Source organism: Notamacropus eugenii, chromosome 2, assembly GCF_028372415.1.
Source record: "Notamacropus eugenii isolate mMacEug1 chromosome 2, mMacEug1.pri_v2, whole genome shotgun sequence".
Taxonomy (NCBI): Eukaryota; Metazoa; Chordata; class Mammalia; order Diprotodontia; family Macropodidae; genus Notamacropus; species Notamacropus eugenii.
The window spans coordinates 298,145,653-298,170,660 of NC_092873.1; the positions used below are offsets into that span (position 1 = coordinate 298,145,653).

General features: G+C 37.3%; 1 protein-coding gene across 5 annotated transcripts in view; it reads right to left on the reverse strand.

The window, feature by feature from the left end:
* The window catches only part of SPAG17 (sperm associated antigen 17), a 258,218-nt gene that overhangs the window by 91,739 nt on the left and 141,471 nt on the right, over window positions 1-25,008 (reverse strand). For all 5 annotated transcript variants that reach the window (XM_072644500.1, XM_072644502.1, XM_072644501.1 and 2 more), the window contains exons 16-23: window positions 24,376-24,434; window positions 21,943-22,056; window positions 15,475-15,629; window positions 13,890-14,056; window positions 11,606-11,691; window positions 8,218-8,460; window positions 2,103-2,214; window positions 1,076-1,240 (exon numbers count right to left, since the gene is read on the reverse strand). In XM_072644500.1, coding sequence (XP_072500601.1) covers window positions 1,076-1,240; window positions 2,103-2,214; window positions 8,218-8,460; window positions 11,606-11,691; window positions 13,890-14,056; window positions 15,475-15,629; window positions 21,943-22,056; window positions 24,376-24,434 — 1,101 coding nt within the window. The remainder of the gene's footprint in view (window positions 1-1,075; window positions 1,241-2,102; window positions 2,215-8,217; window positions 8,461-11,605; window positions 11,692-13,889; window positions 14,057-15,474; window positions 15,630-21,942; window positions 22,057-24,375; window positions 24,435-25,008) is intronic.

Below are 25,008 nucleotides of genomic sequence, written 5' to 3' on the forward strand. Positions count from 1 at the left end.
AAGACTGTGGATATGAATGGTAGGTACATGCATGGATGTATTATATTCTCCACCAAGGAAATGCTCACATGAACAAGCACACAGAGATTCCCTGAAGTATCTAAAAAGTGGAATAAATACTTAGGCAAATACCACATACCAAGTGAAGGTGAGACATCCTGATGTTTTCAGCAGGTACAGCAATCTCATTTTCTCTTCCACTGGCTTATTTTCTGATATATTAAGTCAAATGCCACTTCTTTCACAAAGCCTTCCTTGATCTCTATCAAAACCTTTCCCTTAAAACTATGGTAATATTGTGGTTTCTAACTCACTAAATACACTTCTGCTACGTTCTATCATATAGTGTATTTATTTGTGAGGTAGATAGGTAGTGCAGGGGAGAGAATGCTGGCCCTGGAGTAAGGGAGACCTGAGTTCAAATTCATCCTCTTACACTTATCAGCTGTGACTCTGAGTAAGTCATTTGTAACCTCTGTTTGCCTCAGTTTTCTTATCTATAAAATAGAAATAATAATTGCACTTACTTAACTGTAAGATTGCTGTGAGGATCAAATGAGATAATACTGTAATTGTGACTGTAGTAAGCACTATATAAGTGTTAGGTATTGTTATTATAATTAGCTATGTTAGCATTTGATCCCTTTACTGAACTTAAGATTCATGAGGACAAGGATTGTGCCTTATCTAAACTTTGTATGTCTCTCAGTGGTTATCCCTATGCTCTCCACACAGTAAATGTTCACTGTATTATTTTTATCATTGTTCATGTGTTTTCAGTCATGTCCAACTCTTTGAGACCCCATTTGGGGTATTCTTGGAAAAGATACTGGAGGGATTTACCATCTCCTTCTCCAACTCACTTTACAGATGTGGAGACTGAGGCATACTACATTAAGTGACTTGCCCAGGGTCACACAGCTTGTAAGTGTCTGAAGCTGAATTTGAACTCAGAAGGCTTAGCACTCTATGCACTGTGGTGCCACCTAGTTGCCCACAGCAATGTGTGGGGTTGTATTGTGTGGTATTGTACTGTATTATACCATATTAAGGTGTGCCTCAGTGGTAAAGTTACCTGTCTTTGGTGTTCTTGATCTCTTTTTTTTAACTTTGCCTTCATCATCTGAAGAATCATTGTCTTCTCGTCTTCTCACTTTTCCTTGGAGCTTCTTGGGGTCTTTAAGGTGAATAAAGAAATTATGTTTGTCCTTTTTCACCTTCACCTTTATGAAAGTTGACCCTAAGAAATAATAGGACAGAGACAGGTGAATGAGCCTATCACTGAAGTTTCTCAGAAAACTTCCCTATAATGCTTGGAAAGCTTTTGTGATTATATACATATATACATATATTACACACACACACATACACACATATGTACATATGTGTGTATATACATATATGTGTATACACAGACATACACAAATCTAATTAGAATTAGGAACAAAGCAGGCACTAGACATATGATGAAATAGGCAAGTTTTTCTTTGGCACTTTTCCACCCTCCCTTCCCCAAAGGCACCCATTGTCCTCATAGTATTCCTAACTCTAAGCTAGTCACATTTACTCTCTCTAGGCTATCCTTTATGTTCTAAAATAAATATTACTTTTTTTCCCCTTCAGAGCTTCCATTCTTCTAGAAAGATGATCTCAATATCTAGTAGAAACATTCTGCATTACAGTATGAATTAGTTTGATAGCTTAATGCATTAAATATCTTCTATGGAAACCTTTTTTAAACAAGGAAACTTATTGACCTAATCAATCCTAATTAGACCTAATTGCACAAAATCTATTCCAAGGGTCCTCACAATCCTATGACTTAAAAGTAATATTAGCACTTACAATTACTCAGAATGGTCATATTGGTCACTACATGTATCTAGAATACATCTACGTGAATCTAGAATACTATGTTGTAAGACAGGAGTGGGATGTGAAATGGGATCATATATATATAAAAAAGTTAAATATGGCTCAAGACCCCATCTGAGTAGCACTGCTGTACTCTATCATAGTAAACAATAGTTTCATTGTCGTGGGGTTATCCAAAGTGATTTCACACTTCTTCATCTAATAGCTATTTTTTTCCCACAGTGTACCTTTTCCAAATACTATCTTTTCCACTTCAATCTGTCCTCCGTCTGAGGGATACAAAAAGTAATTTGTACCAGAGACTTGGGTTGGATTCTCTCCCATGTTGTATCCTTGAAACTAGAAAAGAGAACGTTATCCTGCATGTGTAAGGATGCAATGGACAGAAAAATGGGTGAAAATGTGGATCAATTTAAGTAATTTTAGATTTATTACATAGAGTTCTCTTAAAGACAGTCATAGATAATGAGAATCATAGAAATGCAAGTTGAACCTCAGAAAAAAAGGCAGACAAATAATTAGAAAAAAATTTACTGGCTCATGCCAATATAACAATAAATGATAATACTATCCAAATTAATTTACAGATGTAGCATCAATCAAATGAACTGAAGAGTACTTTATAGGACTAGGCAAGTCAAGAAAATTTAGAAGAACAAAAGGTCTAAAATTTCAAAGAAAAAATGAGAAATATTATGAATGAAGAGGATTTAGCATTATCAGGTTTCAAGCCATGTTATAAAATAGAAGTCAGTAAAAAGTATTTGGTAATGGTCAAAAAACCCAGAAAAGTATATTAGTGGAACAGACTATATAATCAAGAAAAAGAAACAAAAGAAAATAAAATTCTAGTGTTTCATGAATCTAAGGCTATAAATCAGTGGGGAGAGAATTCCCTTTTCCATCACTACTGACTGGGGAAAAAAACAATTTGGAACATATTGTCTAGGCCAATTTCTTATACCATATATCTCCATAAGCTCCAAATGGATATATGACCTGAATATAAAAGGTTAGATCATAATTTTTTTTAGCATAGAAAAAGACCAGATATCTTTCCCATTTATGACTAGGGGAATAATTTTTTTAAACAAACAAAGGATATAGATCACAAAATAAACATTTTGACTACACAAACTACACAAACTCAAAAAAAATCCTTTTGCTCGAATAAAGTACATGAAGATAGAATAAGAAGAGAAATTGCACAGTGTTAAAATAAGCATCAAATATCACTGATTGCAGTTTAATATCAGATATATCTATATCTATATATGTGACATTGACACAAAAATGTAACACCAATAGCCATTCCTTAGTATTCTGGTTGTCAAAGGATGTTAAGTTTTCATAAGCATCCCAAACTATAAATGATCATAGGAAGACATGCTACAAATCATTAACGATAACAGAAATTCAAATGGTTACATTTCTCAGATTTCATGTTACCCCATGCAGATTGGCAAAGTTGATAAAAATGGTATTAGTCAACACGGGAGGGACTATGGAATGACAGGTTCATTACTAAATTTTTGGTGCAGCTGAGAGAGGTCCAAATGTTCCTCATATCAATTTGGAATTATGAAAGAAAAGTGACTAGACTATCCATACCTTTTTGACCCAATGATTTCACTATTAGGCTTATACCCAAAGGAAGTTGAAGACAGAAACAAAAATCCACTATTTAACAAAATATTGCTAGCAAACCTCTTTGTGATAGTAAAGAACTAGAGAGTGTCCATTGTTGAGAAATGACTGTAGTAAAAAAAAAAACAGAACTGTACTATATGTATACATAGATATAGTTTAATTGTTGTATATTCTACATATACCTACATATATACACAAATACGTATAAATATATGTAGTATATATATGCATATATATGTATATATTATATATATATATGAATGCAATGGATTATTATTATGCAGGAGAGGCAGCATGGAGCAATAGATAAGGCAGGGTAAATGGCATCAGAAAGAACTGAGTTCAAACCCCACCTCAGACATTTACTATCAGGGTTACTGAGGGCAATTCATTTAGGTCCCTCATCTGGGAACCTAATGAAGAGGTTGGATTCAGTGAGCTCTAAGTCTCCTTCTAGTTCTAACTATATGATACCATGATTATAGGAAATTCCAAGTATGAGCCTTTCAGAGAAACTTGGCAAGATTTGTATGAACTAATTCTAAGTAAAATCAGCAGAATTAGAACAATATACACAATGCCTTCAATGATATCAGTAAAAACATCACTAAAAAAAGTTGAACTCTGAACAATGGAAAAAAACCAGTGAAGATACCAAAGAAGAGCTAATTAAGAACTCCCTACCCCATCCTCTTACTTTTTTCACTGCAGAGAAGCAGGAGAAATTGTTGTCTACATTGTCAGATGTTGTCTCTATACTGCATGTTTTTGCTTAACTGTTTCTCTGTCTCAAAGAAGGGTAATATCTAAAGAGGCCTTTTCTGTGAAAAATGTCTATGATATAAAATAAAAATGCTTCAATAAAATGTATAAAATTAATTTATTTTTAATACTAAAGGAGCTCAAGGAACTTTCCAGGCTTTAGACCGAAATGACGTCATCAGTTACTCCTGGATGGTAGTAAGTAGTACTGTAATAAATCATCACTTTACAAGTGTCAGAATGATCTCCAAAACAACATGCCAAAGTTTTGAATTTGTGTTCTGGGTACCGTCCAATGCAGCACTGGAGCTCAGAAACCTGTCAGGAGACGACTTAGTGCCAAATTTTCCTCTCTTGGCTCGTATTAGAAATTCTGCAACTGTCAATTATCTAACCACACTAACTGTTAGAAAGAAGTCATACATGTCCTGACTGGTTGGAAGGTGGTCTTTATGCCCCACCGCCCCCTCAGCGTTTCAGAAATCTCACCAATGACTCAGCTCTATCTATGCAACTGATTTCTATCTGATCAGTCTTCCTGGGTCCGCCTTATGTTACATTAATTTTCACTTACAAATGTGTGCCCACAAATGGATTAAGATTCCAAATACGGTCGGTGGAGAGGAATTTGATGTTTAACGTTCTTTTAGCAATTTATGTGGAGTTGATTGAACCCGAAGGAGGTAAGTTTGGAGGTTAATATAAAGAATGTTTTGGCAATTATACATCCAAAAGTGGAATGACCTGCCATGCTAGATAGTTATACTTTATCACTGTGTTTAAAGCAGGAAAGAACTTTAGCAAACTCTGTAATTTTATCTTTTTCATCTTTTATTATTTCATTGATTTTATGGAAGAGAAGGACCCAGGACTGAGGCTCAGATATAGCTACAGTTAGGGAGCAAGACAAGAATAGTCTTCCAACAAAGGGTCATTGTATCATAGAACAATAAAGGACTTCAAAGGAGAGCTAATCTAAACTCTTCATTTTGATACCAAGGTCTAGAAAAAAATCACTGGTTTGTCCACGATCACATCTAAGGCAATCTATGTCAGAGGTAGGATTTAAATCTGGGTCCTCTGACTTCAAATCCAGAGGTCTTTCCCCTCCACAGTGGTGAAGTCAGCTGAAACTCAGGCCTTACTGACTTCCAGTCCAGTGCTAACTTGCCTTTATGAAGACTTGGAAGGAATGATCAGAGGGGCAGGCAGTATCAGAAGAGGGAAGAGTTACTATAGTGTCAAATTTTTCAGGATGGTCAGGCAGGATGAGGACTGAGGAAAGAACACTGGAATGGGCAATTAAGAAATTATTGGTAACATTAGAGACAGCAATCTCCCTTGAGCGATGAGGTCAGACGTCATTTACTGTACATGGTGTTATTGATGAATAGTTTGACTGAACCTAAGAGTTCAAGCAGGACAGATGGAACGCTGCAGTGGAAAGGCCACTGGATAGTCTTAGAGTTGGTAAGAACATGGTTCAAATTCCATCTCTAGTGCTTATTAGCCAGGTGGCCATAAATAAATAACTTGGTGCTTCTGTGCCTAAGTTTTCCCATTTGTAAAATTAAAGTAGCCTCAAAGGTCCTTTTCCAACTCTAAACCTATAATCCAATTCCTAAAATTGGGGAGAAAATTGTAAAGGCTGTAAAAGATAGATTATCAAGGGCCTTAAATACTGGGCTAAGTATTTTTGACTGTATGAGGCAGGAACTCTGAAGCCATTAAAAGTTTGTGAGTAAGGGGAGACATGATGAAAACAGGGAGAAGGAGGGAGGAATTGAGTGGAGAAGGGTTCTAGAACTGGAAAAACCCCATGGTTCTGGAGTAGAGAGAAAATAGATTGAAAAGGATGATAGTTTTCCAAATAGAAAGAAAGGAACGGAAAAAAATAAAGTTTTTTAATGGCTTAGAAGCTAAAAACAAGAAGAATTTTTTTTTGAAGTCCACTGGTTATCTTGGAATAGAAACTTCAGTTGGACAACAGACTGGGCCCAGTGTTGAGACAGACAAGGAGAGCTAGCTGGCTTTTAGCATCATTATCAAAGGCCCATAGATTTGGGGCTAGATGAGAACTTAATGATCATTTGGTCCAAACCGTTAGTTTTACAGATGAGGAAACCGAGGCTTACAGAGGTAAGTGCCTTACCTAAGGTTTCAGAGAGTGTCAGAGGTGCGATCTGAACCCAGTTCCTCTGACTCAATCCATTACCTCTTCCACTATATCCTATTGCCTCCCTCCCCTTTGACAAACTGCAGTACTTTCAATGATCTCCAACAATATCCAGGCACAAACCTCCCTCTTGTCAGCATCGGTATCAACCTCAGTGATATTTTATGCCAGAAAGTCAGTGACCACCAGGATCTCAGAATAATCAAGACTTCAGATGATTCAAAAGTCAAGGAAAAAGATGTTAGGTATATAAATAGGTTTTGGCATTTTATTAGTAATAATTTCTGCATGAGAAAAGGCATAAATGATATCAAAGACTGAAAAAGAAATGGGTCTATTGTCATGGGGCCAGAGCTAGGCATAACAAGTGGACACATCAAGTATTCCTCTGGTACCTACGATATATTAATAGACTTACATTAAGCCTCTAGCTCCATGGAGAGACTTTTTTTGTGGAAGATTTATGGAAGAGCATGAAGGACAGACATATGTTGTCATCTGTATTGTCAGAGGGAGCAACCACATCTATGAGGCCAGTCATAAAGTTAGGCAATAAACTTTAAGTACTCACTGTGTACCAACCACTATGTGCTCAGCCCTGGGGATACAAAAAGAGGCAAAAGATAGTGTCTGACCTAAAAGAACTCATAATCTAATGTGGGAAAGAATAAACAAACAAATACATAGGAACAAACTATATACAGGATAAACAGGAGTTGGGAAAAGCTTCCATAGAAGACGGGATTTTAATTGGGACTTGAAAGAAGCTGGGGAAGCCAGAGGGCAGAGATAAGGACAGGGAGCATGCCAGCCAGGGGAAACAGCCGGGAAAAATATCTGGAGTTAAGAGATGGAGTGTTGTGTTCATGGAAATGATGCTAGCGTCACTGGGTCAAAGAATATGTGTGTAGGGGGTTAGGAGGTCTAATAAGGGTGAAAACAAGGAGGGTCAGATAACAAAGCACTTTGAATGCCAAACAGGAATTTGTATTTGATCCTGGAGGTACCCAGGAGCCACTGGAGCACTAGGGGTGACATGGCTGATCTGCAATTTGTTGACTAGGAAGAGGGACCACAGAACTGCCAAAATACTAAAGTACGAAAAATCTTGAGTGGTTTGCAATCTGCTGTTAGAGAGAATTCTTGCACTGCAGTGATCAGAGATCCAGGGAATAATTATAGTACAATTCTGCTTCCAGGACAAGGAAGAGTGACAGAGAGAGAGAGAGAGAGAGAGAGAGAGAGAGAGAGAGAGAGAGAGAGAGAGAGAGAGAGAGAGAGAGAGAGACAGACAGAGGGAGGGGGGGGTGGAGAGAGAGAGAGAGAGAGAGAGAGAGAGAGAGAGAGAGAGAGAGAGAGAGAGAGAGAGGAGAGAGAGAGAGAGAGACAGTCAGACAGACAGAGACTGAGAGAATAGACATCACTCAGAAACCAGACCAAATTTGGAATGAGAACAGATCAAAGAAGAGCTAGTCAAACCAAGGAAACTGGTCATTTTCCCCCTTGTAAATACTGTGTACCATCATCTACACCCACTGTCTTTTCAGTTTCTCTCCAGAAGACTGAGAGTGTTACTGTCATGAGGCTTCACTATCAAAGAATATAGTAATGGATAAATGGGGCACCAGGAAGAGCTGCTGCTTCAAGAGAGACCCAAATTTTTACTAGGTACTTTGTGTTGTCTAACCCTAGGGACATTTTTCTCCTTCTCAGGTGGACTATGGGGACTGGATAGGTATTGAAACTGGCCTTACCGGGAGGACTTTTTCAACAATTATTGAGGGGATAAGTTCTTCCTGCTGCTGAGACAACTTGGACGGCTCGTCTTTATTTTTCTCTTTGGATCCATATTTCTTCTTGGAACTCTTGCTATCTTCTTTTTCTAGCTTCTCTCCCTTCTTTTTCTTTTTGGCAGAATCTTTTTGCTTTTTTTCTAATTTCTTTTCTTCTTTCATGCGCTCTTCTTCTGCTATACGTTCCTGTTCTAACTTCCAAGCCTGTCCAATAATCACAACAGCAAATTATTTGAACATCAGAAGTGAAATCAGAGATCAAATGGTGGGTTGGTTAAACTGGGGTTGACTTTGGAGAACACTGAACTTTTCTGAATAAATGGTACTTAGAAAATGAAGGTTTGATTTCAGAAAATAGATTAGATTCTGGTTAAATTGGGTCCACTAGATTTTTTTAAGTTGTGATTCTATTCATAGTTCAACAAAAAGTGTCTGTTTGAATTAGCTTCTAAATTTCAGCAGTTTAGAGTTGCTTGTTTGATCAGCAGACAATGGATCAGTTCCATTTAAGCACTTGCTTATAAGTTTTTCTATAGCATTGGTCTTTATCAAGGCCCCTTTGTCAAGGCTCTTAAATACTGGGCTAAGTATTTTTGACTGTATGAGGCAGGCACTCTGGAGCCATTAAAAGTTTGTGAGTGAGGGGAAACATGATAAAAACAGGGAGTAGGAGGGAGGAATTGAGTGGAGAAGGGTTTTAGAACTGGAAAAACCAAATGGTTCTGGAGTAAAGAGAGAATAGTTCAAAGAGGAAGATAGTCTGTTGACATTTGTTTCTTTTTTTTTCTCCTTTTTTTTCCCTATGGCAGTGTCTTCCAGCCTCTGAGGAGCTCCAATAATTGATCACTGCTGTTTTTATTTCCAAATGAGCAAAGGTTTTGGGAGGTTAAAGTGAACTAAATTAATTTTGTTTTAGAATTTGTTTTTGTTTTTTTCACGACATCTTTGAGTCAACCCAGGTTTGGGTCTTACTTGCCTAAGATAGTGTTTGTTCCCCCTAATCCATTTGAGTGATGAATACTGTAAATAGATCTGGAAGAAATAAAATACCCTAAGGGGCAGCTAGCTGGCACAGTGAATAGAGCCCCAGGTCTGGAACCAGGAGAACCGGAGTTCAAATCTGGTCTCAGACACTTACTATCTGTTTGACTCTCGGCAAGTCATTTAACCCTGTTTGCCTCAGTTTCCTGATTTGTAAAATGAGCTGGATAAAGGTATGGAAAACCACTCCAGTATCTTTGCCAAGAAAACCCCAAAAGGGGTCACAAAGAGTCAGATAAACTGAAGTTACAACAACAAAATATGCCAAGGTCAGGGGTTCTTAACCTGAGTTTATGAATTTGTTTAAAATTGTTTTTTTGATAACTATTTCAATATAACTGGATTTTTTTTGGTATTCCTATATATTTTATTTCATGCATGAAAACACACAAACAAACAAATATTATTATGAGAAGAAATCTTCAGGTTTTACCAGGCTGTCAAAAGGGGTCCGTGGTACAAGAAAGGTTAAGGACCTGCTAATCTAGGTTATTCCCGCACCCAGTGAACTCCAGTGTTCACCACCACTAGTGTGCCATCCTGCCTGCCTTGGCCAAAGAAGCTAACTACTGGAGAGCGGCTATGGACAATGAAGAGGGATATTATGTAACAATGTTACATGTAGGTCTCCAAGGAAAGGTGAGCGGGAAACAATGTTCGAAAAAGCTGAATACTGCTTTGCCCGCTTTGGGAGAGAAAAGGAGCCCTCTCCTACCTCCACTTTCCTGTGGTTTCAAAGTAACAGGAGCAACATAGAGCACTCTCCTAGATGTCAGGAGACCGGCTCTCTTTCACTCTCTCTCTCTCTGACACAGTGTGATTCTAAACAAGTTAATAATAACAATTCTAACAAAAGTGGCTAACATTTATAGAATGACTTCAGAAAGTGCTTTGCAAATATTTTGCCATTTGATCACCACAATCCTGGGAGGGAGGTGCTATTATTATCCCCATTTTACAGATGAGGAAACTGAGGCAGACAGAAATTAATTGACTTGCTCAGGGTCACACAACTAATAAGTGCCTGAGGTTGGATTTGAACTCAAGTTTTCCTGACTCCAGGCCTAGTGCTCTATCCACTATACCATCTAGCTCTTTAGCCCTCAGTTTCTTTCTCTGTAAAATGAATGGGTTGAAACAGTTGGTTTGTAAGATTCTTCCCTCTCAGTTTTTAAAATCTATGGCTCTAAGCAGGCGAATGTAGAGATTTTTGTCATAGGTGCTTTGGGCCTCATGGGGTTTATTGGTATGATGGGACTTTTGTGTAGTTTGATTATTGGGTATATCTAACCATGTCACATATAGAAACCCCACCTTCAGAGTTGACTGGGCTTGCTCTCTGATTCATCATATCATTGGTTGACAGCCCTCGGTTTTGGTGGCATTTACAGATTGAAGGACAAAAACCTATTGTCTCTTGATACAGTGTCGAGGAGACATGGGTGTGTAACTAACACACATGTATGTATTCATAAAATGGGGGTGCAGAAGACAGGTTGAGGTTATGTTACCTAGACAGAGACTGTCCATTGATTCAACCCATTGACATATGTTTGTAAGTGCACTACACTGATAGGGGGCAGTATGGAAACAGTGGAATCTTGTAGTGGAAAGAGATTTGGGTTCAGTAGTCAGAGGAATGGAGTTCAAATTTGCCTCTGATAAATACCACCTGTGTGACCTTGGGTGAGACATTTCTCTTTTTTCTCCCACCTCTTGCTCTTCATTTTTTCCCCCAAGCTACAAATAAATAGTAATGTGGTGGTGAAGAAGGCTGAGAAAGGGTCTGGCACCATTCTCGTAATATCTGGGACTCCCAGACCTTAGCCAGAAATACTTTATACTGGATCTCCAGGGTTTAGCCAGTGGTAATATTGAATGAGGTCATCAGTAGATAATGACAGTCTCTGTAGGACTCAGTACTTACCTTAGGTACCACAACTTCTATTCTGTATGGATAGAAAGACACCTTAGAGAAATAACCATTGAATCATATTATAAATGAATATCTTTTTTCAACCTCATCCCTCATGAAGAATGCTGTATCTTTTTTCTTTAATTTAAGGGAAAATAATTTTAAAGAGGAAAAAAAATCCACTAAATTTTCTGACTCTCTTTCCAATGTACTCTGATTCTACTTCCTGGACACATCTATCAACTAGACGCATTTGCCTTGCTTGTAAATGATCAATTCTCTGAGGTCTTAGCCAAAAGATTGAAACCTATTATATCACAGTCACTTAACTATTAACTCATTTAGGTCTAGAACTTCTTATTACTGTGTATAACTTTCCCTTTCTTGGATTACCTTGAGAGAATTTTCTAGGATAAAAATATTCTTTTCTTTCTCCTTGTCTGCATCCTCAGCAATGGTTTTGCTGCTTCCTTTGAGATCTAAAAATAGGGAGAATAAAATTCTTAAGTAAATGTCCTGTTTTCAAATAAGAAAGAAAAATGTCAAGGGTCAAGGGTGTTTCAGTTGGAGAGGAGGGAATAAATTAATGGAAGAGATTTTGTGGAGGAAAAATCAATAAGACTTGGCAATTAACAAGAGGAAAAGGAAGATGCAAAGATTGACTCTGAGCAATGTTGATACCTCCAAAAGATATAGGAAAGTGGGAAGGTGGAAGAGTAGGGGATATTAGAATGAGTTATATTTTGTGCACATTGAGTTTGAGATGTTCCAGGTAGAGAAGTCAAGCAATTGGTTGGCAATGTAAGACTAGCTCTAAGGAGAATGATGGGGCTTTGGGACTCATCTGTATAGAGATTATAATTGAACCCATGAAATAAATGAAATGGCCAATAGATCAACTGAATCCATGAAACAGATGAAATGAAAGGTAGTGTGATGAATGAAAAGTTTGAGAGATATAGTTTCTAGGTAATTAATCATTTTGTTAATTATTACCAGTGGCTAATTAATAAAAAGGTGGTTATTTGACTGTCTCTCATAAATCCCAAACCCCTCATGGAACCCACTCAATACTTGTATGCCCTTGGAAGAGTGGGTGTTCCTGAGGGTGGAAATCAACTCTGATTGGTTAACAATGAATGAGAACGAATACTATAATGAGAGGTGGGCTTATTCTAATGAGGGTCTGGGCAAATGTGACTTTGATCACTCAGTCTTGGACAAAGAGACTTATTCTCTTCCCAGACTATCCCAGTTCAGAGCAATATGGACATTCAGACCTGTCTGACTCAAACACAGAAAGCTGGAGTCTACCAATTCACCTAAACTAAAATTTCTTTACCTTGATCAGATCTGTGTTTTCCCCCATTGATTGAGGTCTGACCAAGATTGATGAGAATGTTAAATCTAATCTATTATCAACCCTATTCTCCAGGGGCTGATTTCTGAATGAGGAAATGGAAAAGGAAAAAACCTTAGTCCCAATTCAATAACTGGGTATTAACATAAGAAAGACATACTCATTTCTCTCAACAGAAAATAGAAATATCATAGAAGTAGAATTGAGAGGGTTTGGCAATAAACTGGATGAGGGTTACCAAAGAAAAGGCAGAAATTCAAGACAATGCCAAGGTTTTAAGTATGGGGGACTGAATGAATGGTGGTATCCTTGTCAGAAATAGGAAACCCAGGAGGAGGTAGTAGTTTAGTGGGAGAGGACTAAGTTCAGCAATAGCCACAGAATCACCAAATTCTAAAACTGGAAGAGTACACATAGGTGGTTTAGAACAACCTGAAACATAAATGTCTACCAAATGGTCATCCAAACCCAGATTACCATTGATTATTACTGATGGGGAACTCACTACCTCCCTGAGGCAATTCATTCTACTTCAAAGAGGCTTTTCTTTATGTTGAACTGACATCTGCCTTCATGTAGCTTCTACCCCATTGGTCCTAGTTCTGTGCTCTGGGACCAAGAAAATCAACCTCATTTTTCTTCCACATTATAATCCTTCAATATTTCAATGCAGTGATAGTATCTTATGTCCCTCTAATTCTTCATATATGCTCTGTCTGTCTCTAGTATGGCTTGGGCACTGGTCTAGGTTTTGTGGTTATAAAGATAAAATAAAGTAGTCCTTGCCTTTAAGGAACTTGTAGGGGTGGGGGATTGGGTAGAAGATACAATATTTATACCAAACTATTAGAATATACAAAGTAATTTGAGGAGGAGAAGGAAGAGGAGGCATCCAAAGGGGAAGAAGACAGCACCTACCACTTGAGGATCAGAAAGTACTCAGGTAAGAGACAGAACTTAAAGTGAACCCTGAATGAAGCTAAGAATGTTAAGAGTTAGAATTGAGGTATGGTGCACATTCCAGTTATGGTGGACAACCTATGCAAAGGGGGTGGGGGGGAAGGGATGGAAAATCATGTGAGGGGAGCAGCAAATAGACTTGCTTGGTTGGAATGTAAAGGTCATGAAAGCGAATCATGTGAAATGAGTCTTGGAAAGGTTGGAATAAGATTATACAGAGATTTAAATGCCAAACAGAGGAGTTTTGTTATACCATGCCTGGAAACCATATCAAACAGGGAATATTCAATCAGAACAAAAAGTCAGAGACAAATATCTGTGAATTCAGGTTTAGTTAAAATGGAAATAAATACCTACTTTTAGATTTTTTTGGAGAAGAAACAGCAGATTTTGCAGGAGATGAGACTTCTTCTACTTTTGCCATAGCAAGAGCTATTTCCTCAGCCATTTTCTTTTCCTGATATTTTGCTTCTTCCTGTATGATCCATTCTTGAATAGAATCAGCTACAAGTTCCAAATAGTTCCTGGGGGGACAGGGGAAATCCAAGAAAGGAGTTAACAACAAAAATCATTTTGTTAGATATTTGTACACAAATGTACCAAGGAGAGACAAGCAAACTGAACTAGACATCCTAATACCCTGAGTCAAGTTTGACCTAGGTATCACCTTCTAGATATCACTTCTTAGCTATCACCTTCTAGGTGTGAAAATCTTTAAATGTCAAAAAGGAGAACATTTAATAACTCGACATTGTTGAGAAGGCAAATGTGCTTTTTTATTCAATATTTCTCCAAAATCTTTTAATCTATATGTCATAAGAATATGGAAAGTCACAGGATCACAGATCAAGAATGGGAAGAAAGCTCAGAGGCCAGAATGACTTTGTCCAAGGTCACACAAGTCTTTAGAATACTTCACATCAGAAGTAGGGTTTGAAACCAGTTCCTTTGACTCCAGTGCCAGTGTTTGATCCCCTGAGGACAGGTCTTCTACAAAAATGATAAAAATATCTTCCAATTTTCAAGAACTAACTAAAACTCTAAGTGATGCCCTTCATTATATGCAGAATAAATACAGGAGCACTGGGGAACAAAGGTCATTTAATCCTAGAAGTTAAAATCAGGCTAGTACTAGAATGATGTTTTTGACTTTCACTCAAATTCTATTTTCTTGAATTCTATTTGAAGCTATAGAAACATCAAAATATGCTATAAGAAACTATGAGCTGACTGATTTTTGAAAAGAAAAAGGAAAGACTAGGATCTATGAAGGAAAATGCTATATACTTCCAGCAAAAAAACTGACAAATGAAACTATGTATAGTATGGTCTTACATATATGTATAAGTGTATGTATATGTATGTGCTTATATATATATGGAACTAACAACCTATGTATATATATTACATATATCATATATATATTCACATTTAATTGTAGCCTTCTCTAGGGTAGAGAGGGAGAGAGAGAAAAATAAAAAGTACACAGCAGGGAAAAAAACTTAGAAGGAAGCACAGAAAAGCTGGGTAGCTTTAAAAACAATGTGTTGTATTTATTATGTGGTTTTTCAAAAAAAAAAGTAAACTAGAAGTGAATGGTTTTATATTGAGCTCTCTATGTTCTGCCGTGTACATGGAAATGTTCTTCCCTCTCATTTTGTATTTGTTTAAAATAAATACAAAATTAAAAAAGTAAGCATCAAAGTATAGAATTTCCTTAGTAACTTCATCACAGTATTCCCCAAGTCTTCAATCTGTTTGAGTCTGAGCAAGCAAATTTAATTTAACATTGGTTACAAGAATGGTGAGTTAGTCAGGCAGGCAACAAACACTTATTGCTTATTCCGTCCTAGGCACTGTGCTGAGTCCTGGGGAGGTGTTTCCTTTGAGTTCAAAATGCTTATTTCAGGTAAAGGAACAAACAAAACAAACAAACAATCACCTGAATCCAACATTAGAATGGAGAGCAATTTTCCATTTTTCACAACTCAGTCGTTGTATGTTCATAGGATTGTGAAAAACTAAAAGCAAAGAGTTGTCTTGGGTATGATAATAGGAATCAATGCATCTAAACTCCTGGGATGCCTCTTGAAGGACCTGCAAACAAAAATAAATGAGTAGCTATATTTTAAAATCCTTTCGTAGGGAATATTTCAGAGTAGGAGCAATGGGCATGGACAAATAGATTATCTTTGGCCAACGCAGAAGAGGGGCATCAGAAGAGGCAGCTGTTTATAGAAGGTAGTGGATAGACACAGGAAGGAGAAAATCTCTAAGGAGACATTTTGGCAGAGAGCAGAGAATAGAGGCAGTGAGATTTTTAATAGTCAGTGGCAAGGCTCATATGTTTATTGATCCCCTGCACCTGGATAAGTTAGAAAAGAGCAAGGGGGTCAGGGAGAGGATAATCAAAGTCAATTATGAAATATTTGCTCATAAGTCTGAGTTGGTAGAAGGACGGATGGATGGGGTGGGAATACAGGAATCCAGCGTTGCCCAGGAAACAGGCAGCAGAGTAGATTGCCTTGGGAATTAGGGGTAAAGTTGTCTTTTCAGGGCTAAAAAAGTAGCCAAGGTTTTTATACTGGGAAGAGAAGACAGTCTGACAGTCTGAAAGCACTGGATTTCAAGTAAGAGGACCTTTCTCTGCTGCTAACTTCCTTATGTGACTGCAGGCAAATCATTGAATCTCATTGATCCCCAGGGTCCTTCTATGTAAAATGAGATGTAGGGACTAGATGGTTTAAGTGCTAACAGGTAGATTTCAAAATGGCTGGGATGACAGAAGATCCAGAGAATAGTCATTAGTGGGCAGGTGCAATTTGGAGGGAGATCTGTGAAGTACCTAAGGATCTGTCCTTGGTGCTCAGCTATTCAGGATTTTTATCAGTGAGTTGGATGGTGGCATAATTGGCATGCTTATCAAATCTGGATACGATATTGGATGGTAGAGTCAGAATTCAAACAAAAGGCAATAGACTAGAACAATCTGCAAATTCCAGAAAGATGAGGTTTAATAGGGATAAACACAAAGGAAAAAGGATGTCATCAGAGAAATGCATAACCAGAAAAGAAAAACAAAACTAAACAGAACAATGGACTGGTCATATTGTGAGAATGAGGAAACCAACAGATAGCTTATGTGCTCCATTGTTATGTGTAACATAACATAAGGAAGAGAACATAAGAAAATTCTCCAATTTGAGAGTATGTGCCACTGAGTGATTTTTTTTGTGGGAAGTTATGGACAAGAGTCTCGCAGCATTAGGCTGGCATACATGGAGTATTGATGAGATCACAGACACACTGGAGTATTAGAAAATAAACTCAAAATTATACGTTTGGATTCAGAAATCAACTACTCAAAGATCAGAAGTCGAATTTGTTAGACAAAGGATACATCTGTCTGTATATATTTATGTATGTAATATAAATGTATACATATCTACATATCTCTATCTAAATATATCTGTACTTAATTGTAGCTTTCTGGGGGAAGAGGGAAAAGAGAAGAAAAAGAGCAGAGAACAAAAGAAAGCTAACAAGGAAGCAAAGACAGACAGCTCTCAACACAACATCTAATATTTATTTATAGGATTTCTTGAAATGGAAATTTATTGCTATATATTTTGAATCCTCTCTTATATTCTGCTGTACACATGACATGCTTTCCCCCCTTTTCTTATTATGTATTTAAGCTTTAACATTTTATCAATATTTAATTCAATATTCAATATTTATTCAATACTCAATTATGTATTTAAGTTTCAATATCATATTTCAATATTAAGTATTCAATATTTCTTATTATATGTTTAAATTTCAATATTTCTTAGTATGTATTAGGTTTCAATATTCAATATTTCTTTTTCTGATTGTGTATTTAAGTTTCAATTATTAAAAAAAGGAAATTAACTGCTCAAGTATTACATGAAGTAGTTCAAATGAAAAATATTTGGGGGAATTTTTCGCCACCTTGAGACTTGATATGAGTCAATAGTGTGACACAAACCTAAAGGACAAATGAGATAAGTGCTATTATCATTCTCATATTACAAAATGAGGAAACTGAGGCAAACAGAGAGGTTAAGTGACTTGTCCAGTATCCAACAGCCAGTAAATGTCAGGCTGGATTTAAATTCAGGTCTTCCTGACTTCAGGCATGGCAGTCTATCTTTTATACTGTCTAACTGCCTTTAGGCAACCAGGAGAAGACTTAGCAGGGACAATATCTTTATTCTGCAGTGTAGAAAAGGTAGTGGATTTATTCTTGGCCCTTGAGAACAGAACAAAGTTTGTGAAAACGGAAGAAAGGCAGAGTTCTGCTGGATGTCAGTAAAAGACCCTGAACAATGAAGGTCATCCTTCAGGAGAATGGGCTCCCCTGGGAGTCCTCCAGTGCAGGGTTTTAAGAAGATGGTGGGAGAGCATTAATTGGAGACATGGCAGAGGGGTTTCCTGTTTCTGTACAGTTTGGATTAGATACATAATGAAGTGTTTTTTGTTTTGTTGTCACCTCTATTCTGCAATTCTCTGACTAGATCTCTTTGGTCCCTTCCCTTTCTAAATCCTACGATCCTTTGCCCTTCCTGTGACAAAGGAGGCACTATTCCAGTAACCTTGAAGATAGGTCCTGGAGACAACAAACATAAGACTTGGCAGCATGGCAGGGTCCTTAGAGATCTGTCTTTGGAATCAGGAAGACCTAGGTTCATCTTCCACATTTGACACATAAGAGCTGTGTGACCTTGGACAGAGACTTACACTCTCATTGCCTCAGATGACTTAGCATGATTTCTCACATGTCATCTAGTCCATCCCTTTATTTTACAAGTAAGGAAACTGAGGGTCCAGGGACATTAAGAACTTGCCTAAGGTCACACAGGTAAGTGTCAGAGGTAGAACATTTTCCCCGAGTTTTGAATCCAAAGTCCATACTGATTCCTTTATAAGTTAACTAGGTGTTATGGTAGATGAGTGTTGGACCTGGAATCTTGAGGATGGTGGTTCAACACTTGCCTTAGTCATTTATCAGTTGTATGACACTGGGCAAGTCACTTAACTGCTGTGCCTCAGTTTCCTCAGCTGCAAAATGGGGATAATAATTGCACCTATCTCCCAGAGTTGTTCTGAGGATAAAATAAGATTACATTTGCAAAGCATTTTGCAAACTTTAAAGTGCTATATAAAAGTTAGCTATCATTACTGTTATTATTTTTTTTAGTGGTTGTTATACCTCCCTAAGACTATGAGTTGCAGCGTAGGTACCAATTAGTAAAAAGGAGTTACCTCCAAGGTGTTCCCTAAAATCATGATGTCATAGGACTGGCCCAATATATACATACATAACACATATATGTTTGTGTGTCCATGTGAATACATATAATACACATAATTATACCAATATATATTAATATATTAATAAGTATCTATATATGTAATGTACGTTATGTAAGTATATATGGCACATACATACTCGTATACTATATATGCATGTAGATAACTTTGGGCGGGTCACTTAACCAAGGCTATTATATATTGTGTATATTTATATATACATGTAAACCAGTCTCCCTACTAATCATGGAAGATGAAAAGTTCCTTGACAGAATGGAAATATGATGCAACAACAAAATAAAGTTGGATAAAACCCTGAAGAAGCTGAATGACTTCTACTCCAGTCCCCAGCCATGAAGATGGAGAGCAGAAGAATGAGACAAAAAGAGGAAAGTGAAGAACTGTTCTCTTCAAGCTGTACTCTGAGCTGGTTTCCACCAAAGAGTATGGAGCAGGAACTTCTGAGAAAGAAGCTGCCTCTCTCTCTGAGGAATGATCAGCAGGATTCACAGGTGTTATCAGCCAGGTAGAAATCCAATCTGGGCACTACAAAGTAAGAACTCCATTGTGGTGGCCAATAATCCTTTAATGCAGAGTTTGAAAGTAGATAGATGTCCACTCAATTTGACCAGTTGGGTTGTTGAGCTGTCTCTCTCTCTGGAACCTATTCAGGATGTGTGATGGAAATCCTCCTGAAACTTGTCAAAACTGATGACCACTACCTACTCTCAGTGATTTATGTGGGGATGACTGATATAGCCAGAAAAAAATCTGGAAACAATCTCTAGAGATTACAAAGTGCTGGACAGGAAACTGAATTACTTGGAGGCACAGGTGGTGTTTTCATCACTACTTCCAATTGAAGGTGGGGACTTTAGAAGAAAAAGGAGGATATTGGAAGTGAACAGCTGGCTAAGAATATGGTGTCAGAGAGCAGGATTTGGCTTTCTGAACTTAACATTCAGACTGCATCTAATGATAACTAGGAAGAAAATATTTCCCTGGGGATTTGCAGGTCTGATAAAAGAGGGCTTTAGAATTAAAATAGAGGAGGAAGGAGAAAAATTTCCAGATAAACAGATGCCACAGAGTACAACAAGTGTGATATAGAAAGAATGGCAGTGGAGGAAAATGGTAATTTGCAGGGGAAATTATCTGAGAAGGAAAGCAAAAGTCATTCTTTTGTCCTTATGTCTATAAACAAATTAGAAAAGTATTGATTAGGAAACAAGATGAATCTGATAATTCAGTGAGCTTGTAGGTACTGGTGAGACATGATAGGATGGGACACCACACTGGAATAAGGCAAGAGAAGGGCACACCTTGTTTTAAAGGAAATGATCCTTTAGAAAGTGTAATTTTTTGCTATAAGTTAATGCTATAAACTTGTATGGACATACATACATAAACCAGGCGCAAGGGAGAACACGATATAAAGGATAGCGACATAAGAGTGTGCTATAGACCACCAGACAGAAGAAAGAAAGCAAGGTTAAAAGCAGCATCTAGTTCTGCCCAACTTCAAGTTCCATTAGGGCAAGGACTGCCTCTTAGGCAAACTTTGTAATATCCTCAGTCCAGTGCTCTGTAAACATAACAATATCAACAATAATAGACTTCATAAATAGCTGTTGCTGTTACGGTTTCCATAATGCTAAAAGCGGATGATTTGCTGACAATTTTACGTCTGTGGTGAATGGAACTTTTCTTTCGTATATTAAATCAACAAAGAATTTGGGGTATTGTGAATCTTTAGCATATCCATCCCACTGGTATTTATTTCTAATTGCTAAAATAAATCTAAAAGCCACATGGAAGTATCCTTTGTTTCACATTATTTGGCAACGTTATTCTTTCTGATTTGCATGGAGGGTAACTAGTAAATTATATCAAAAAGCATGTTTTTTAAAGTATGGTAAGATTTGGGATTAAACTGGTCTAGTTGAAGTTGTATATGTGGATCAAGCACGATCAGAACCCACAATATCTCTATCCCCTGAAAACCTGTACAGCAATCAGATCTCCTTCCTATCTTCTTAAAAAGAATCACATGACATCAGAGCTAAATGAGATCTTAGAGATCATATCCAACCACTTCATTTTGCTAATGAGAAAACTAAAGCATCCAGAGGGAAAGTGACTTTTCTAGGGTAATACAAACAGCTAGTTAGTGATGTCTCCTGGATTTAAAAAACAAAGACAGGTAACCCAGATTCTTGATTCTAATTCTTGGTCCCATTCTCTTTCCATGATGACCATAACTACAATATCAACAAGTAGGACTTTCCCTCAAAGTGCCAAAATTTAGAGAGGAGACACTTTTAGTACGGAAGTAGCAGCAATTGACTTGATAGTATCAGTTTATCAAGAAGAATGAGTTAAAATAAGAATAATTAGGTAAGTCAAAATAATTAAAGTTAAATAATAGTTTAAGTCAAGAATAATTAGTTAAAAATTAGTAAATTCAAGAATAATTAAAGTTAAATAATAATTAAAGTTAAGTCAAGAACAATTAGTTAAAATAAGAAGCTACCAGATGAGTGTTTCCTTCCCTCAGTGGTCACATCTTAGGTGAGCTCCAAACCATCCTGGGCCCATCCTGCTCCCTTTTCCTCTTTGGTCATGATCTTTCAATGTCCAAGAGTCTTTGCCTGTATGGGAGAACCTGCTTTGGCTTCCTCCACCTGAAAGGAGGGCCTTTAGTCTTGAGCATATTTTGTACTAATTGACCCAGGTACAAAAATTGCTAGTAGTACCTCACCTATCCTCTACGCAAAACTGCCTCTAGGTCTCAAAACAACAACTTCTCTTTGGAAAATATGTGTCACACATTTTGGAACAGTAAAAAAAAAAAATGCCCCATAAATGTGCAATTGGGACAGAAATGCATTTTGCAGCAGAACTAGTTATAAATGTAGTTTTGCCTATGGATATTTTGGCCACTGTTGGTCTGAACTGGATTTGTATTGGTGACCTAGAAATGAACCATTCTGTATCACACTATTCATCCTCTGAATCTTCCTCCCACCAGACCTGTCTGACTGTCTCTTGGAGAATCACAGCTTATAAATACCTGGAGGAGGACTTGTGGTTTAAAATGTTCAATAAAACTCCATTCTGTCAAAGAGCGTTGCTGAGTCTTTTTTATGTCTTCCAGTTCTGCTTCTATGATGATCTTCTTTGGTTTCTTAAAAAATTACCGGAACAAAACCAGAATTTCAGCATTAAATTGCTTTAGACTCAATGGAATAGTCTGGAGTTTGACCGACCCGCTAAAATATCATGTGCACTCAGCCTAATTGTGTAGATCTGCATATATAGAAATCCATATGGCAACATTTTGGGAGGAATATTGCCAGAGAGACTGAGCCTTTGACTTTTTTTATGGGCAACATAATCTAAATATTTTTATTGTTAGGTTATACTCTTCAGAGTCCTGTAAGCAATTACAGGCAGGTTTTCTGAACTTGCTGCGAGCCAGCTTTAGTTCGACATGGCTGTATGGCAGGCAGGTGTTTGTGAAGATGCCAAGCCACATTGTCTAGAGGGGGACATGGGCCTTCCACTAGCAAAAATTAACCCTTTATATTATGACAGGAACTGTGCTTAATATGTTTGAACAATCCAGAATGGCAACGCATAGGAATTTTGTTGTTCAGTCATTTCAGTTGCTTCTGACTCTTCCTGACCCAATTTGGGATTGTCTTGGCAAAGATACTGGAGTGGTTTGCCACTTCCTTCTCTAGTTAGAAAGAAAATATCTGGTTCTTTGGCTTCAGGGTTCTCCTATTTAGCCTTTCCTCCACCTGAATGTGTCTTATACTATGGGCTACAATTTTTCTCCATTCATTGCATTTGCTGCCTTTACAAATGCTAGAGCAATTTCTCACCTTTGAGGGGGGCATTTTAAAAATTAATATTTTGTTGATGCCTTTTGATGTCTATATAAAATTATTTCTAGATATGTTGCGCTCTACCTATTTACCACCTGGTAAAATAAAAGTTCAACAAAATCAACTAAGAAAGCAAATATGCCATTTCTCCATGGAAAGGAGGGTGGAACATTTCCACATTTTTTCTTGAACAAAGAAAAAAACCATTAAATGACAGAGAAAAACAGTTAAATAAAGCCAACTAATAACCATCTCTCCAAACTAAAGGGGAGGTGGCATATTCCCACATTTCTTCTTTAAGATCAATTAGTCATAAAACGACAGTTTGACTCCATTTTACTGCTTTTGTCTTTGTTTACATCCTTATTATAATGCATACTTTTGCTGGTTCTGTTTACTTCATTCTACACTGGTCATTAGTTCAGAGCTTCTCCCAGTTTCTCATATCCTTTGTTTCTTCTGATAAAATAATATTACATACTCTTCACATTCAGGAGCATGTTGTTAATTGAGCATTGATTACCTGAGTCCCCATACTTATGGGGTTATCTTTTGTTTTAGTATAGACCTGTGCAGATTTCAATGGTACAAGGAGTTCCTAGTGAAGAAACTCCCTTTAGCACTATAGACCAGCAACTGTTCTGGAACTTATAAAGTTGTCTGGGATATTGAGAAGTTCAGTGATTTGCTCATATGTGGCAAAGAAGGAGCTTGAACTTGGGCATTCCTGACTCCAAAGCTAAGCACAACATCACAAAGTAGCATAAGGAAGCAAAATTCACCATCAAATATATCCACTAATGAAATGATTATTTTTAAAATCAGTCTCCACTCAAGCATTTCTGCCCTTTTTATTCTAGATCAAGCTCTGCCCATCCCATCACCATTTTTGTTGATTGGTCTCTCATAGACTCAGTAGGTGCTTCACAAGAGAATGATTTGAATGTCGTAGAATTAAGATAGAGTCTTGAGAAAATTGATAAAGTTCTCTCTTTTTACAACAAAGATTCTATTGTCATGTTTCAAAATAATAACAATATTTTACTTGAAAGTTTTGCAGAAGACTGTGCAAATATCTCATTTGATCCTCACAACAACCTGGGAGTAAGGGCTATTATTTCTCCATTTGACAGATGAAGCAATGGAGACAGACAGGTGAAGGGGCTTGTTCAGTATCATACAATCAGTAAGTTTTTGAGACTGAATTTGAATTCAGGTCTTCCTGACTCCAGGTCCAGTTCTCTATCAACTGCACTACTTAGCTGCCAAAAATCAAACGTAAAGTGAAGGGTGGCTTATCATACTAGTGTATAATTTTGTGGGAGAAATTAAGCAACCTTCCCCTCCAATTTTACATGATTCTTTGTTCATCCTAAGAATTAGTTATTATGGCTTAAATTTTGTTAAAAATAAGATAAAATAAAATTATTTTCATAATTTTTATTTACTAAGATAAAAGGTGAATCAAATCTTGTACTGCCATTCTCACCCCACCTCCACCCTAGCTTCTATTTACTATGAAATACTAGTCACCATTTTGAGTAGTTTCATTTTAAGTGAATTCTTGAATAACTTCCCATACCATATTTTTTTCAGCTAAAACAATTTCTTACCTTTTCAGGAAGATCATCCTCATTCTTTTCTCCTTTGATCTCTTCATTTGAGAAATTCGCTGTAAATCAAAGATATCAGTATCCAAGTTGTGGGCAGGGTCAGCTCTGTGCTGGTGCTGGTCAACACAGTGCCTTCCTATAGGCTATCATTACATTAATGTCTCTATGATAAAAAGTTCATAAAACATGTTTTATTTCTATATAATGTACTTTTGCAAGGGTACCATGTTGTTTCTTTTACTAATAAAAACATGAAGGGCTTTACAATGCCTTCTCAGATGTGAATCAGCTGGTTTAGCCTGAGTTTACTCTTGTCAGTGGCCATGGATCCTTGGTAAATTGATCAGCTAAACTCTCCTGCCCTACAGAGGTACATACAGAGAAGTTTATTTGCTGAAAGGAACTCACCTGTTCTGGAATACAAAAGACAAAACCTAGTTTCCCTGGAGCAGTTTCTGAGGCACCAGCTCAAGTAGGCAATACTCTCTCTCTCTCTCTCTCTCTCTCTCTCTCTCTCTCTCTCTCTCTCTCTCTCTCTCTCTCTCTCTCTCTCTCTCTCTCTCTCTCTCTGTCTCTCTGTCTCTCTTTCTCTTTCTCTGTCTCTCTCTTTCTCTGTCTCTCTCTCTCTCTTTC